General features: G+C 41.0%; 1 protein-coding gene across 2 annotated transcripts in view; it reads left to right on the forward strand.

Moving 5' to 3' along the window:
* Positions 1 to 9,209, forward strand: part of TRUB1 (TruB pseudouridine synthase family member 1) — a 29,839-nt gene extending 20,630 nt beyond the window's left edge. Inside the window, exons 5-8 of one of the 2 annotated variants that reach the window (XM_075026470.1) lie at positions 4,387 to 4,459; positions 5,755 to 5,894; positions 7,011 to 7,067; positions 8,432 to 9,195. In XM_075026470.1, coding sequence (XP_074882571.1) covers positions 4,387 to 4,459; positions 5,755 to 5,894; positions 7,011 to 7,067; positions 8,432 to 8,646 — 485 coding nt within the window. In that variant the 3' untranslated portion in view covers positions 8,647 to 9,195. Of the gene's footprint in view, positions 1 to 4,386; positions 4,460 to 5,754; positions 5,895 to 7,010; positions 7,068 to 8,431 lie in introns of both variants that reach the window. The other variant, XM_075026471.1, reaches the window with a different exon arrangement.
* The last annotated feature ends 2,177 nt before the right edge of the window (positions 9,210 to 11,386 follow it).

Genomic DNA, 11,386 nt, shown 5'->3' on the forward strand with positions numbered 1-11,386 from the left:
TGTTGTAGTAGTTCCCACCTCTGCACCACCTCCTCTGTTACGGTGGTTTTGCTTTCTGTTAGACTGTGTGCTTGGGGAACTGATTTGGGTTAAAAACACCCCCTTTTTTGAGTTGCTTATCTTTTTAAACTGAGATCAGCTGCATGATCCAGTTCATCATGCGGTCTCATGAAGAGCAGTACTGGCATTGCTGCGCAGTGCAGTTTTGGGTGCTGGACAAAGTTTCCTTTTGCTGAAGCTGATGGCTGAAAGAAATGCTTGTGAAATTGGTCTCAGTTGCTTTCCATGTTGGTGCAAATTAGTCAGATTTGAATTCTATAGAAAGAAGAAAGAGAGAACATGCATACTCCTCCTTTTTCTCCATGCTACCTACATATGTTGTATTTCCTTCCTTCCTCTTCTTCTAATAAAGCAGATATTTCTCATCTTTTCCAGTGTCTTCTCTAAAGCAGCTTGGTTTTCTGCAGGATTCTCTCAGTGGCCCACCATCCCTAATCCCTAACCCTAATTGGTACTCGAAGAACAGACAAACCAGATATTTCAGCTGAGTTTCAGCTTTCCTTTGACGCCTACAAGGATCCTGTGAGAAGCAGAGCATCTGCTAGGGAATATAAATCCTGCAGTGCCAGCAGCATCCAGGATTGGGCCTTAGCGCAGAGAAAGGCCACTAAAACATCTTGCAAGATATATAAAACTCTTCTTGAATGATTCCACTGGACCACAAGAGGAAAATGCCTGCAGAAAGTTGCCTGCTATATTAACTATAAGAAAGTGTTATATTTTAGTCCTCAAAGTGTCCCTAGACAGCAGTTTAGAAAGCAAACTGTTGTGTATTACAGTTAGGCACAATGAAAGGATGTACTGAAGAGACCTCCTTGAATTTAACCCCTCCTGAACTTCTCACAGTTTTTTGTTTGTTTCTTATCAGACAACAAGTTTGCATTTCCACGTGAAGTTAAGTTATGGTTTCATACTGCTCCCAGCCTATCAGATGCTGACTCTAGAAGCAAGTAGCGTTTAGTGTTCCTCTGATGTTTTCTTGAGCACATTAACGTTTGTAGCCCTTTTTTTAATGTTTGTAGCTATGCACAGGAATGTGCATTCTGAAACCCACTTCTTCCCAGCTGCCTACAGACTATATCCAGACACAGAGAACGAAATTCACAAGGATTTTCTGTAGGTCTCTGCTGATTATGCTGAAATACATGTTTAATAGAGCTACCTGAATAATTTGGAAAAAGTAGTTCTTTCAGCATTCTGCTTGTCTGTTTGCAAATAATTTGTGCTGGGCCAGATTGAGTTGAGGTCATCTGCTATAGTTCTGTTGGACTGTCGTGGATAATTCTTGTGTTCTGTTTTGATGTAGTTTGCTAACAAGTGCAGGCCAGTATCACCCTTCAGTGGAGGCTTCTTGAGGTTGAGGCACAATTGGCACCTTTTGGTTTGGTAACTTTAATTAACTTCCTTTATGATTGTAGCAGGAAAATCAGTCAACAGTCACCAGTCTTCAGAAGCACAGCTGTTCTTAAAAATGTTCATATTGGAAGCTAATAGACTCATTTTCAATGTCTTTAGAAACATTGGAGAACTGAAGTTTTGGGTGCTTTGGGATGCTGATAGAATTGTAAGGAATAGTCCACTGGAAGACACATAGCCTGTGCAGAGATTACATAACCCCACTGTCAGTCTAAGGGCTTAGGAAGAAATTTAGAAAACAGTGTTGAATTTAATGTAATCTAAATAGTGTACTCACAGAGCAGGTACAGTCATTTTGTTCTAAGCTAAGGCCATTGTCACTTCTGGGGACTGGATGCAGTTACCCCATGGGCCAAACCTTGACAATCCTCACTGAAATTGTTGTGAAACAGGGTGGCAGCTGCCATACCCCTCCCTGAAAGAGCAAAGACCTGCAGTTTAAGTCCATTTTCTAGGAAAAGCTTGTGCTCTGCAATATAACAGATGAGAATATTAGGAGGAGTAGGCTAACTTGGGGTAGTAAGGGCGATTAGGATCTGTGACCTAATAACAGATCTGTGATCCGTTTCCTGCAGAAACATTGTCAACCCTTTACTCTGAGGGAGTGGAGAAGGGAAGTCAGATGGGGAGAGAAAGTTTTGGGACTGTTGATGCTAATTAACTTTCATGTATGTGTTCATATTTCACGCTTGATGGATGGTTGAGTCCAAATGCTTCCCTAAACTTGCTGACCAGGCAAGCTGGTAAACTACTAAACCCAAGCCCACAGTCAGGTGAGGGAGACTTGTAGGCCTAGGGCCTAAAAGGAGATGGTTCTCCTGGGCAACAGGACTGCATCCCCCCACCTATGCTGTGGATGTAATGACTGTGGGAGCTGAAAGGTGTTGAAGGAGCTGGTTGCCAATGTGGGCTGTGTGCCCTGCAGAGTCATGAGTCCAGTCTGATGCCTGGAACAAATACACAGTTTACACAGAGTGAAACCGTTTGTGTGGGACCAGATTAATAGGGCATTTCTTTATGACTGAGAGCTCCACCAGCCTGTGTGTGGTTCTAGGAAAGGGCAAGAATCCAGTATAGTCCATTAACACAAAGGCAGTGCATGCTGGAGGAAAAAAAAAAAAAAAAAAAGAAAAGCACATGGTTTTAGGTTTTCAGAACATAATACTGACCAGCTTGTGCCACTATGTATTGCAGAGGACAAACACGTTTTATTCTAGATCTTAGCAAACTCATCTGTAAATATTTACTTTGATAACACACCACACAACTTTATTTGTTAATGGCTTAATGCATCATTCCTCACATGGGGAATTTTTTTGTGTTTTTCAGAGATAGAGATAAGTGATTTCATCAGAGGCTAGATGTAACCTCTCAATCAGAGGAATATGAGATCAGAGCAGGAACTGAACTCAGGTGTCTCATTAAATGCCCTAGCCACAAATTCAGTTCATGGGGTGAAAATTGAAAGAGAATCCCAAGTGACACTTATGCTTAGATCTTAAATACAAAATTCTAGCCTGAAGCAACCTGGGGTTCACAAGAAGGCTGACAGGACCACCAGCATAGAGCTGGGTCATGCTAACTTTCTGCCACGTAGTTTTGTTTGTGATATGTTGCTAAACTAGAGTAATACAAACAGAAGATTGAAATAACCATATAACAAGCTCTTCAGAAGAAGATCCAGACTTCCTATACAAGTGATTTTGTTGTTCCTACCCTATATTCTGATGTACATTGTTCTCTCTTAGCATCCCTGACTGACTTTTGTGCCTTGCAACTTTGCTATTAATGACACTTCTTGAGACAGCTGCTGGGGCATAGGGACAGCATCTGCTCTTGAGGCTCCAAAGTGTGCTTTGCAAAGGTGAGGTACCACATTGCCACCTTCCAAAGCTGCGGTGGAAAGAAATCTCTTCTTTTTTACTTACAGCATGAAGTACGTCTGTTTTGTAAGGTTTGCAAGTAAAGGTCTGTTCCAAAACATAATGCAGGCTCAATAAATAAATTTGGTTGGTTCATGTTCCAGGATGGTGTTGACTTAGCAGGGTGACACTAATTGAATATAACTTAGGAAAAACAGGACTAGTCGAGTCCTAGACAGCAGAAATGCATTGAAGTGCATTGTGATTACAGATCTTATGTCTGTACTCTCCATAAACAAATTAGGGATGAATGTCATCTCTATTGAGTAGTATTTCAAAGGACCAATGCAATCAGCTACTTAGGTTATAGCCTTCTAATAAAAGTGGGACAGATTTGTATGTGTACTCTTAAAAGAGAGTAGATTGCCTAAAGCACCTATCTTTATTTTACAGGATTTCCTCAGTAAAATTGCCTTACTTAATATATAACAATACTCTGGTGTGCATTTGCAGGTTAGTTGTTTGATACAGAAATTTGATGTGTTGTTCCAGATGCAGTCTTTTTCTTTACTAGAAAAAAAACCCCACACGATGCTTTTGTTCTCTAATAATCTGTTGTACTTTTCCCCGCAGTTACATACTCTTAAAGAGAAGTTGCCAAGGTTAGATGAGCATTTTATTCTTTTTGGTCCTTTAACAAAAAATAGAAGAGGGCAAATTTTGTAGTTTTTGCATAGTTCTGAGGAGAAATGGATATGCAGTCCCAAGAGAGAGAAATGGCAAAAGAAAACTGTGTGTATTGGGATTTCTGCCCTTCTGAAAGCAACCAGACTGTCTTAATCACCTCGGACAGTTTGTTCTACTCTTTGTGATAATTCACACTCCTACCTACATTCTGGGGTTTATTCTCTTTTCTTTGGTGTTTTTCACCCAGTCTAAATTCAGATGAGAGGGAACTCTTCCTTGTATCTGTTTGCAGAACATGATTGATGCCATTAGTGCTATGTGAATAATCAATGCTAACATACTTACTGTTTTCTTTCTGCAGACCAGATAACAAAAGGAGATCTTGAAAATGTGCTGCAAAAGTTCACAGGGGACATAATGCAGGTTCCTCCACTGTAAGTTCCACAATATTCAGACACTCTTGGCAGTTGTGTTCAGCTGTTGGGACTTGCCAACAGAAGTCAGTTCTCTCAGAAGTAGAGAGATGCATTTTGGCAAGAGAGTAGAGGCAAGGCAGCCTTAGGTGTTTAACATTTGCAACTGCAGGTCATGCCCATTTGGACATAAGGCACAAATGGTAACCTGGAGTCTGGGTTTTTTTATGGTAAATATTATATAAAGTAGCAAAGTAGTCTTAAAGAGCTTTTCAGGGCTTGGTGGCTTCTATGCAGTCTTCCAATTAGAAAGCAAAGCTCTGAGTCTTTAATTTCAGTTGTGGGGTAAGAGGAGGCTTACTGACATCTGTGTGGAAGTGCCTTAAATGACTTCGAATTAGTTTTCTGAAAACTTAGAGTATGAATGAGTGATTAGTGACTGAGCTTCCGTAGCTTAACAAATTTCTTCTAGTCAGGTGAGCCATAGTAGCTGGCAATGTGCAAGCACTTAGCTTGTGACAGATGGCTTTTATGGTGATTTAAGCTAACGTGCTTTCCTTTGCATTTGCAATGGGTCGGTTACTGTGGTTCCAGTGTGAGCACTGTAAGGTCAGTAATTCATTAGGTGTTCTGCTTCATGTGACCTGTTTCAAATTGCCCTCTGCTAATTTGAGCAAGATCTTTTTTGATTTTTCTATGGTTATCTTTCTGTCAAGACCAAAGTTGGAGCTTTGGGTAAAGTTTCATGTAATCAGTGAAATTATTTTTTTTTTTGTTCTATAGTGGTCCCCTAAACACTCTAGAACAAGGCTGCATAACTTGGCAGTTGCTGTTCAGGGAAGACCCTGGTGTGAGATGAGTAAACATGCAAGGCAGAATTAAAGGAGTTGCCTGAGCAGCTCCCAGCACTCAGCTCAACATAACACTGAAACAGTACACCCTGCAGACTTCTGAGAGACAGTATGTTAGAGGCAGCTGCAAGTGTTGTACCCCTTATAGAAACCTTTTGTTTTCATAAACTACAAATTGAGTGATTAAACACTTTAAAATCTGTACAGCAAGAGATAAATAAAGGACCATCTCTTGTTTTCCAGTTTATAGAGCTGCTGGTGAGTGAGATGATTCTGTGTCCAAAAGATTTCAGAAGCACTTGATAGTGGGTTTTGGTTTTGTTTTGGTTTTTTTTGTGAGCACTTGGAGAGGATTAGAAGGGTAAAATGTATGCTACTGTAGTATAGTATTAACAGGATCTGGAGGATGGGAAGCTTGTTCTATTACAACCATATGACACACGTTTTCATGCTCTATCTGATCAGCTATTCTGCTTTGAAGAAGGATGGAGAAAGGCTATCAACTCTGATGAAGAGAGGAGAAGCAGTTGAAGCAAAGCCTGCTCGGCCAGTAAGAGTGTACAGCCTCTCTCTCCAACAGTTCCAGCCACCACTGTTCACACTGGGTAAAGGCCACAGATTATTACATAGAGTGATGCTCCCAGCTTGTTAGCGCTTATTTATACTCAGAATGGGAATAAGATAGTGAAGTGGGTTTCATTTCCCTCAGCTACTTATTTTGGTGTGAGCCCATGTGCAGAGACTTTCTCTTTGCAGTAAAAGCACCGTATTTTGGTTTTAAGTTAAGCTGATTATATGTAATCTTGCTGTGAGGGAAAATTCTGAGAGGCTGGTCAGGGGATTATTTGCATCTGTCCATGATTTTGCAACCTCCAAGTCACTCCTCCTTTCTCAGGTCTGCTTGCTTCACTTTGCCCATTCTTTTGTCCAGATGCCCAGGCCTGCTGGCATCTCTCCCAAGGAGCAGTATCAGTTACTGTCAGGCCTCTTTCTTGGTTGAGGAGGCAGGATCTTATCCTTCCTTCTGTCATACATGAAGAAACTTGGGTACTACATTAAGAAGCACATTAATAAATAAACCAGAAAGACTGTTCTAAATGTTTGGTGCTACTGTGAGGTCAAGATAATGTCTTGCATTGATCCGCTACCTAGTTGACCCATAGTCCTGTTATGGACCAGATGTTATATGATGAGCAGGTATGAGTGACAGAACTCAATGGTGTGTTACTTCAGTCCTTACTTTATGGTTGGGTGACTAGCAGCTCATTACTGGCAGAGGGGGAAGGGAAAGACTGAGAGAACAGGGAAAATGAAAGGTGAATTTTAAAATTTTATTGGAGCTGCCTGTGTGCAGTATCTTAAAAGCATTGATAGTTTAGACTATACTTAAAATAACTTGTTAGCATCATTAGAAATATGAAACAACCTTCTGAAACCTTTAAAATGAATAGGACTGAAGCATTTGTTAACATACCACAGCAAGTATTTAATTTCTAGTGAGTTAGTTCAGTTGCCATTGTATTTGCTTTCCCTCCTGTCTAGCTTAGCAATCTCATCCGCACATATGTTACAGGATGAATAATTGATGTTGCATCCTATAAATATTTTATCACTGGGTTGTTTGCTTAGTGCATTTTTACATTTATGTGGGGGCATGGTTTCTACGTAAAGTAGATTTCACATTGCACTGGCAATTTACCATGTCACTGTTAACATTCCAGATGTTGAATGTGGTGGTGGCTTTTATGTCAGGAGCCTGGTCAGTGACATTGGCAAAGGTAGGCATGAAAAAACTCGTGACAGTTTAAGGGACAAATGTGTCTGTTTATGGAAGAATTTTGTCACTTTCTGTATCTCCAGTGACCAGACTTATGTGCTATTTTGCAGAATTGTAGTGCTATCACTTGTTTTTATATACTAAGGTATTTTCCTTGGGAGCATGAGGGATTGAAGGTTGAATAATTGCCAGAGGACCTTGGGGTCTGGGGGATAAAAATGGAGCAAGTAATAGGACTGAGCAAGATAATACAAGGCAAAGTGGGGATTTTTTTCCCCCCCCTCCTCCATATGTTAAAACTAACTCAGATTAAGGGTGAGAAGAAGAAGAAAGATACTGTCTTTTTAAACGTTACTCATCACATTTTGAAAACAGATTGCACAGAACATTACCATGCACATAATAAACCTGCTGGAAAGACTTCTACATTTGTGATGGTTTTTCTGGTGTTTTCTTTCTCCTTTACCTGAACTATGAATGGTTTTGCTTTCCCACAGGGTTATTTGTGTTGTGCTCTGTATCTATCAAACCACATGATGGAGAACAGATAATCCATTTCAAATTTTTTTTAAATGATACGTTTGCAGATCAAGAAAGCAAGTGATGTGGGATAACCGTATGAATTTCAATGTTGTTATTTGTGCTTAGGCAAGTCAAAGATTCTGTTACTGCATTCTGAGCATACTGGCTTATGTTTAGTCCTTTAATGACAAACCAAGATAAAGTCTATCCTCAGCTGGTTTCCAAAATTTAAAATGCAGTAAAACTCTTCCTGCATCAGAAAGGATGGGACAGAATATTTTAGTATACCTGTGCACTTACAAGTCAGCTCTGGTTGCTGTTATGTTTTGTAGTCCATCATTATGTAATGCTGGTGTTTGTTTATCATATCAGAGCCTTTGTTTATTTTTTTAATTTTTCCTTATCTTAGCTTATATTGTCCTGATAGGAAGCACAGGATAAAAATGTTAAAAATTCTTCTTGAAAGCAAGAAGTGCTAAGGCCTCAAAGTCTGTGGAAAAATAGTACGTGGTCTTCTATGTCGCTTGTGAATACAGAATGTTCTGCTTATGTCTTATGTCATTATTTCCTCTCTTTTCATTCTGATTTAAGTCTGGAAAACCTTTTGACAACTTTCTGTCAGATTTTGAACTCTTTACTACACTGGAGATCTACTGAAATCAAAGGACTTCCTTGGCTCAAATATAAGAAGATGTAAACGAGTGATAAATCTTCATGAGCTTCTTTCTCAAACAAAGCAGAATAATGTAGAAGGCTCCATGTAAAAATACATTTTAAGTGAGTTGCAAATAGGTAAACTTGACCACGCACTGTTTCTAAATCCTCTTTTCTCCTTTACTGTAGAACTCTCTACCTGTGCCACTATGCAAGAGCTGACCCGAACCAAACATGGGCCATTTACGCTAGAGGAACATGCCCTTTATGAAGACAAATGGACAATTGATGAAATTGCACGATCCTTAGAACATTGCACGTCTCTTCTCCCAGGAGAGCCATCTCATAAAAAATTGAAGACAGAGCATCCTGGTGAAACTGCTGTGAGCTGTGAAGATAAGTGATAAGTGGGGTCAAGGAAAAAGACTGAATGATTGAGACATTTTAAGATTGGATTGGGATTGTGTTGCCTCCTGTGTAAATTTAAAAGTCTGTACCGGGAGGGTGACAAACTGCAGTGCAAGAAAAATGGTTCTTTTGTTTCTGGGTTTAGAACATGTACTGAAAATGTCCAGCGCTTGCTGTTTCCTGATCTGTTTATTTCCCTTGTTGCACACTGTAAATGGGTCTGCTACTGATGTCAAATCTTCATAAACTTTTAAAGAACTTGCAGGGTGCAATATAGCTTTTGTTACTAATTCCTCAATAAAAAAAATAATATAAATCCTAAGGTTTGCTAAATGTGCTCAAAAAAAATTTCTTTTTTTTTATTTATAGCTGCTAATTGAACCCTGAAATACCACAGTGACAAGACTGTCAGAGCTTGAAGGCTTTCTTAAAATCCATTCCAGGAATCATAGAATGGTTTGGGTTGGAAGGGACCATAAAGATCATCTAGTTTGAATGCCCCTGCCATGGGCAGGGACACCTTCCACTAGACCAGGTTGCTCAAAGCCCCATCCAGCCTGGCTTTGAACACTTCCAGGGATGGGGCATCCACAACTTCTCTGGGCAACCTGTTCCAGTGCCTCTCCACCCTCACAATAAAGAATTTCTTCCTTACCTGTAGTCTAAATTTGCCCTCCTTCAGTTTAAAGCCATTACCCCTTGTCCTGTCACTACCTGCCCTTGTAAAAAGTTCCTCCCCGTCTTTCCTGTAGCCCCCCTTTAGGTACTGGAAGGCTGCTACAAGGTCTCCCCAGAGCCTTCTCTTCTCCAGGCTGAACAACCCAAACTCTCTCAGCCTGTCTTCATAGGAGGGTGCTCCAGCCCTCTGATCTCTTCGTGGCCTTCCTCTGGACTCACTCCAACAGCTCCATGTCCTTCTTATGTTGGGGGCCCCAGAGCTGGATGCAGTACTCTAGTTGAGGTCTCACGAAGGTGGAGTAGAGGGGGAGAATCACCTCCCTCGACCTGCTGGTCACGCTTCTCTTGATGCAGCCCGGGATATGGTTGGCTTTCTGGACTGCACGCGCACATTGTTGGGTCATGTTGAGCTGCCTGTCAACCAACACCCCCAAATCCTTCTCCTCAGGGTTGCTTTCAATCCACTCATTGCCCAGCCTGTATTTGTGCTTGGGATTGCCCCAACCCATGTGCAGGACCTTGCACTTGGCCCTGTTGAACTTCATGAGGTTTCTCATGGGCCCACTCTCAAGGCTGCCAAGGTCCCTCTGGATGGTATCCCTTCCCTCCAGTGTGTGGACCACACTACACAGTTTGGTATTGTTGGCAAACTTGCTGAGGCTGCACTCAATCCCACTGTCCATGTCACCGGCAAAGATGTTAAACAGCGCCGGTCCCAATACCGACCCCTGAGGGACACCACTCGTCACTGGTCTCCACGTGGACATCGAGCTTTGACCACAACTCTGAGTGCGACTGTCCAGCCAATTCCTTATTCACCAAGTGGTCCTTCTGTCAAATCCATGTCTCTCCCATTTAGAGACAAGGATGTCATGCGGGACAGTGTCAAATGCTTTGCACAAGTCCAGGTAGATCTTCCCTTATCCACCAATTCTGTAACCCCATCATAGAAGGTCAGCAAATTTGTCAGGCACCATTTGCCCTCAGTGAAGCCATGCTGGCTGTTACCAATCACCTCCTTATTTTCCATGTGCCTTAGTATAGTTTCCAGGAGGATCTGCTCCATGATCTTTCTGGGCACAGAGGTGAGACTGACTGGCCTGTAGTTCCCTGGGTGTTCCTTTTTTCCCTTTTTAAAAATGGGGTGATGTTTTCCCTTTTCCAGTCAGTGGGAACTTCGCCGGACTGCCATGACTTCTCAAATATGATGGATAGTGTCTTGGACACTTCATCCGCCAGTTCCCTCAGGACCTGTGGATATACCTCATCAGGTCCCATGGACTTGTGCACCTTCAGGTTCCTTAGTTTTGAACCTGATCTTCTCCTATGGTGGGTGGTTCTTCATTCTCCCAGTCCCTGCCTTTGCCTTCTGTGACTTGGGTGGTGTGGCTGGAGCACTTGCCAGTTAAGACTGAGGCAAAAAAGTCCATTTTACTGTAGTTTTTCCTATGCAGATTGTTCTTTCAGTCAAATGTTACTCAAAATGCATTAAATCTAGATCTAGTCTGAAATACCAGTGTAAGTGAATAGTTTCAAGTATAAACAATTCCTGAAGGTAACTGATAAAAAGTGTTCTGAAGAGTGCAGGTGTACATATCTTTACTGGTACAATGTCCCAATTGGTGACCATCCATAATTTAAAGTATAGTTAACTGTTATGCCCTTCATAGGGCTTATGGAATTTACTTTTGCCATCTGGGTGTATTGCTTGAGCTGTGTCCCATATGCTGCATTTTATGTCTTTGTCTGCACCTTACAAAAAGCAATTTCTCTGTGTGCTGGTATTATGTGAAATGATCAAGTTCCAACCTTACTTTCAATCTAAGAAATGAAATAAATATCCTGAAGTTTCTTATTGCAAGATACCTTTTCAGATATCTATAGGGTTTTTTTGTTTTCTGTACAATAAGAAACTGAAGTCTATGCAAGATTAATGAAGCTTTTGTTTAGAGGGAGGATAGAGTTTATGTTTTATTGTTCAGTAAACAGTTTTCTTTGTATATTCTTAGAAAGAACTTAACGAAGTGTCGAAAATGTCACAAGCAAATTGAAATGTTA

The sequence above is a fragment of the Buteo buteo genome, chromosome 4 (assembly GCF_964188355.1).
Source record: "Buteo buteo chromosome 4, bButBut1.hap1.1, whole genome shotgun sequence".
NCBI lineage: Eukaryota > Metazoa > Chordata > Aves > Accipitriformes > Accipitridae > Buteo > Buteo buteo.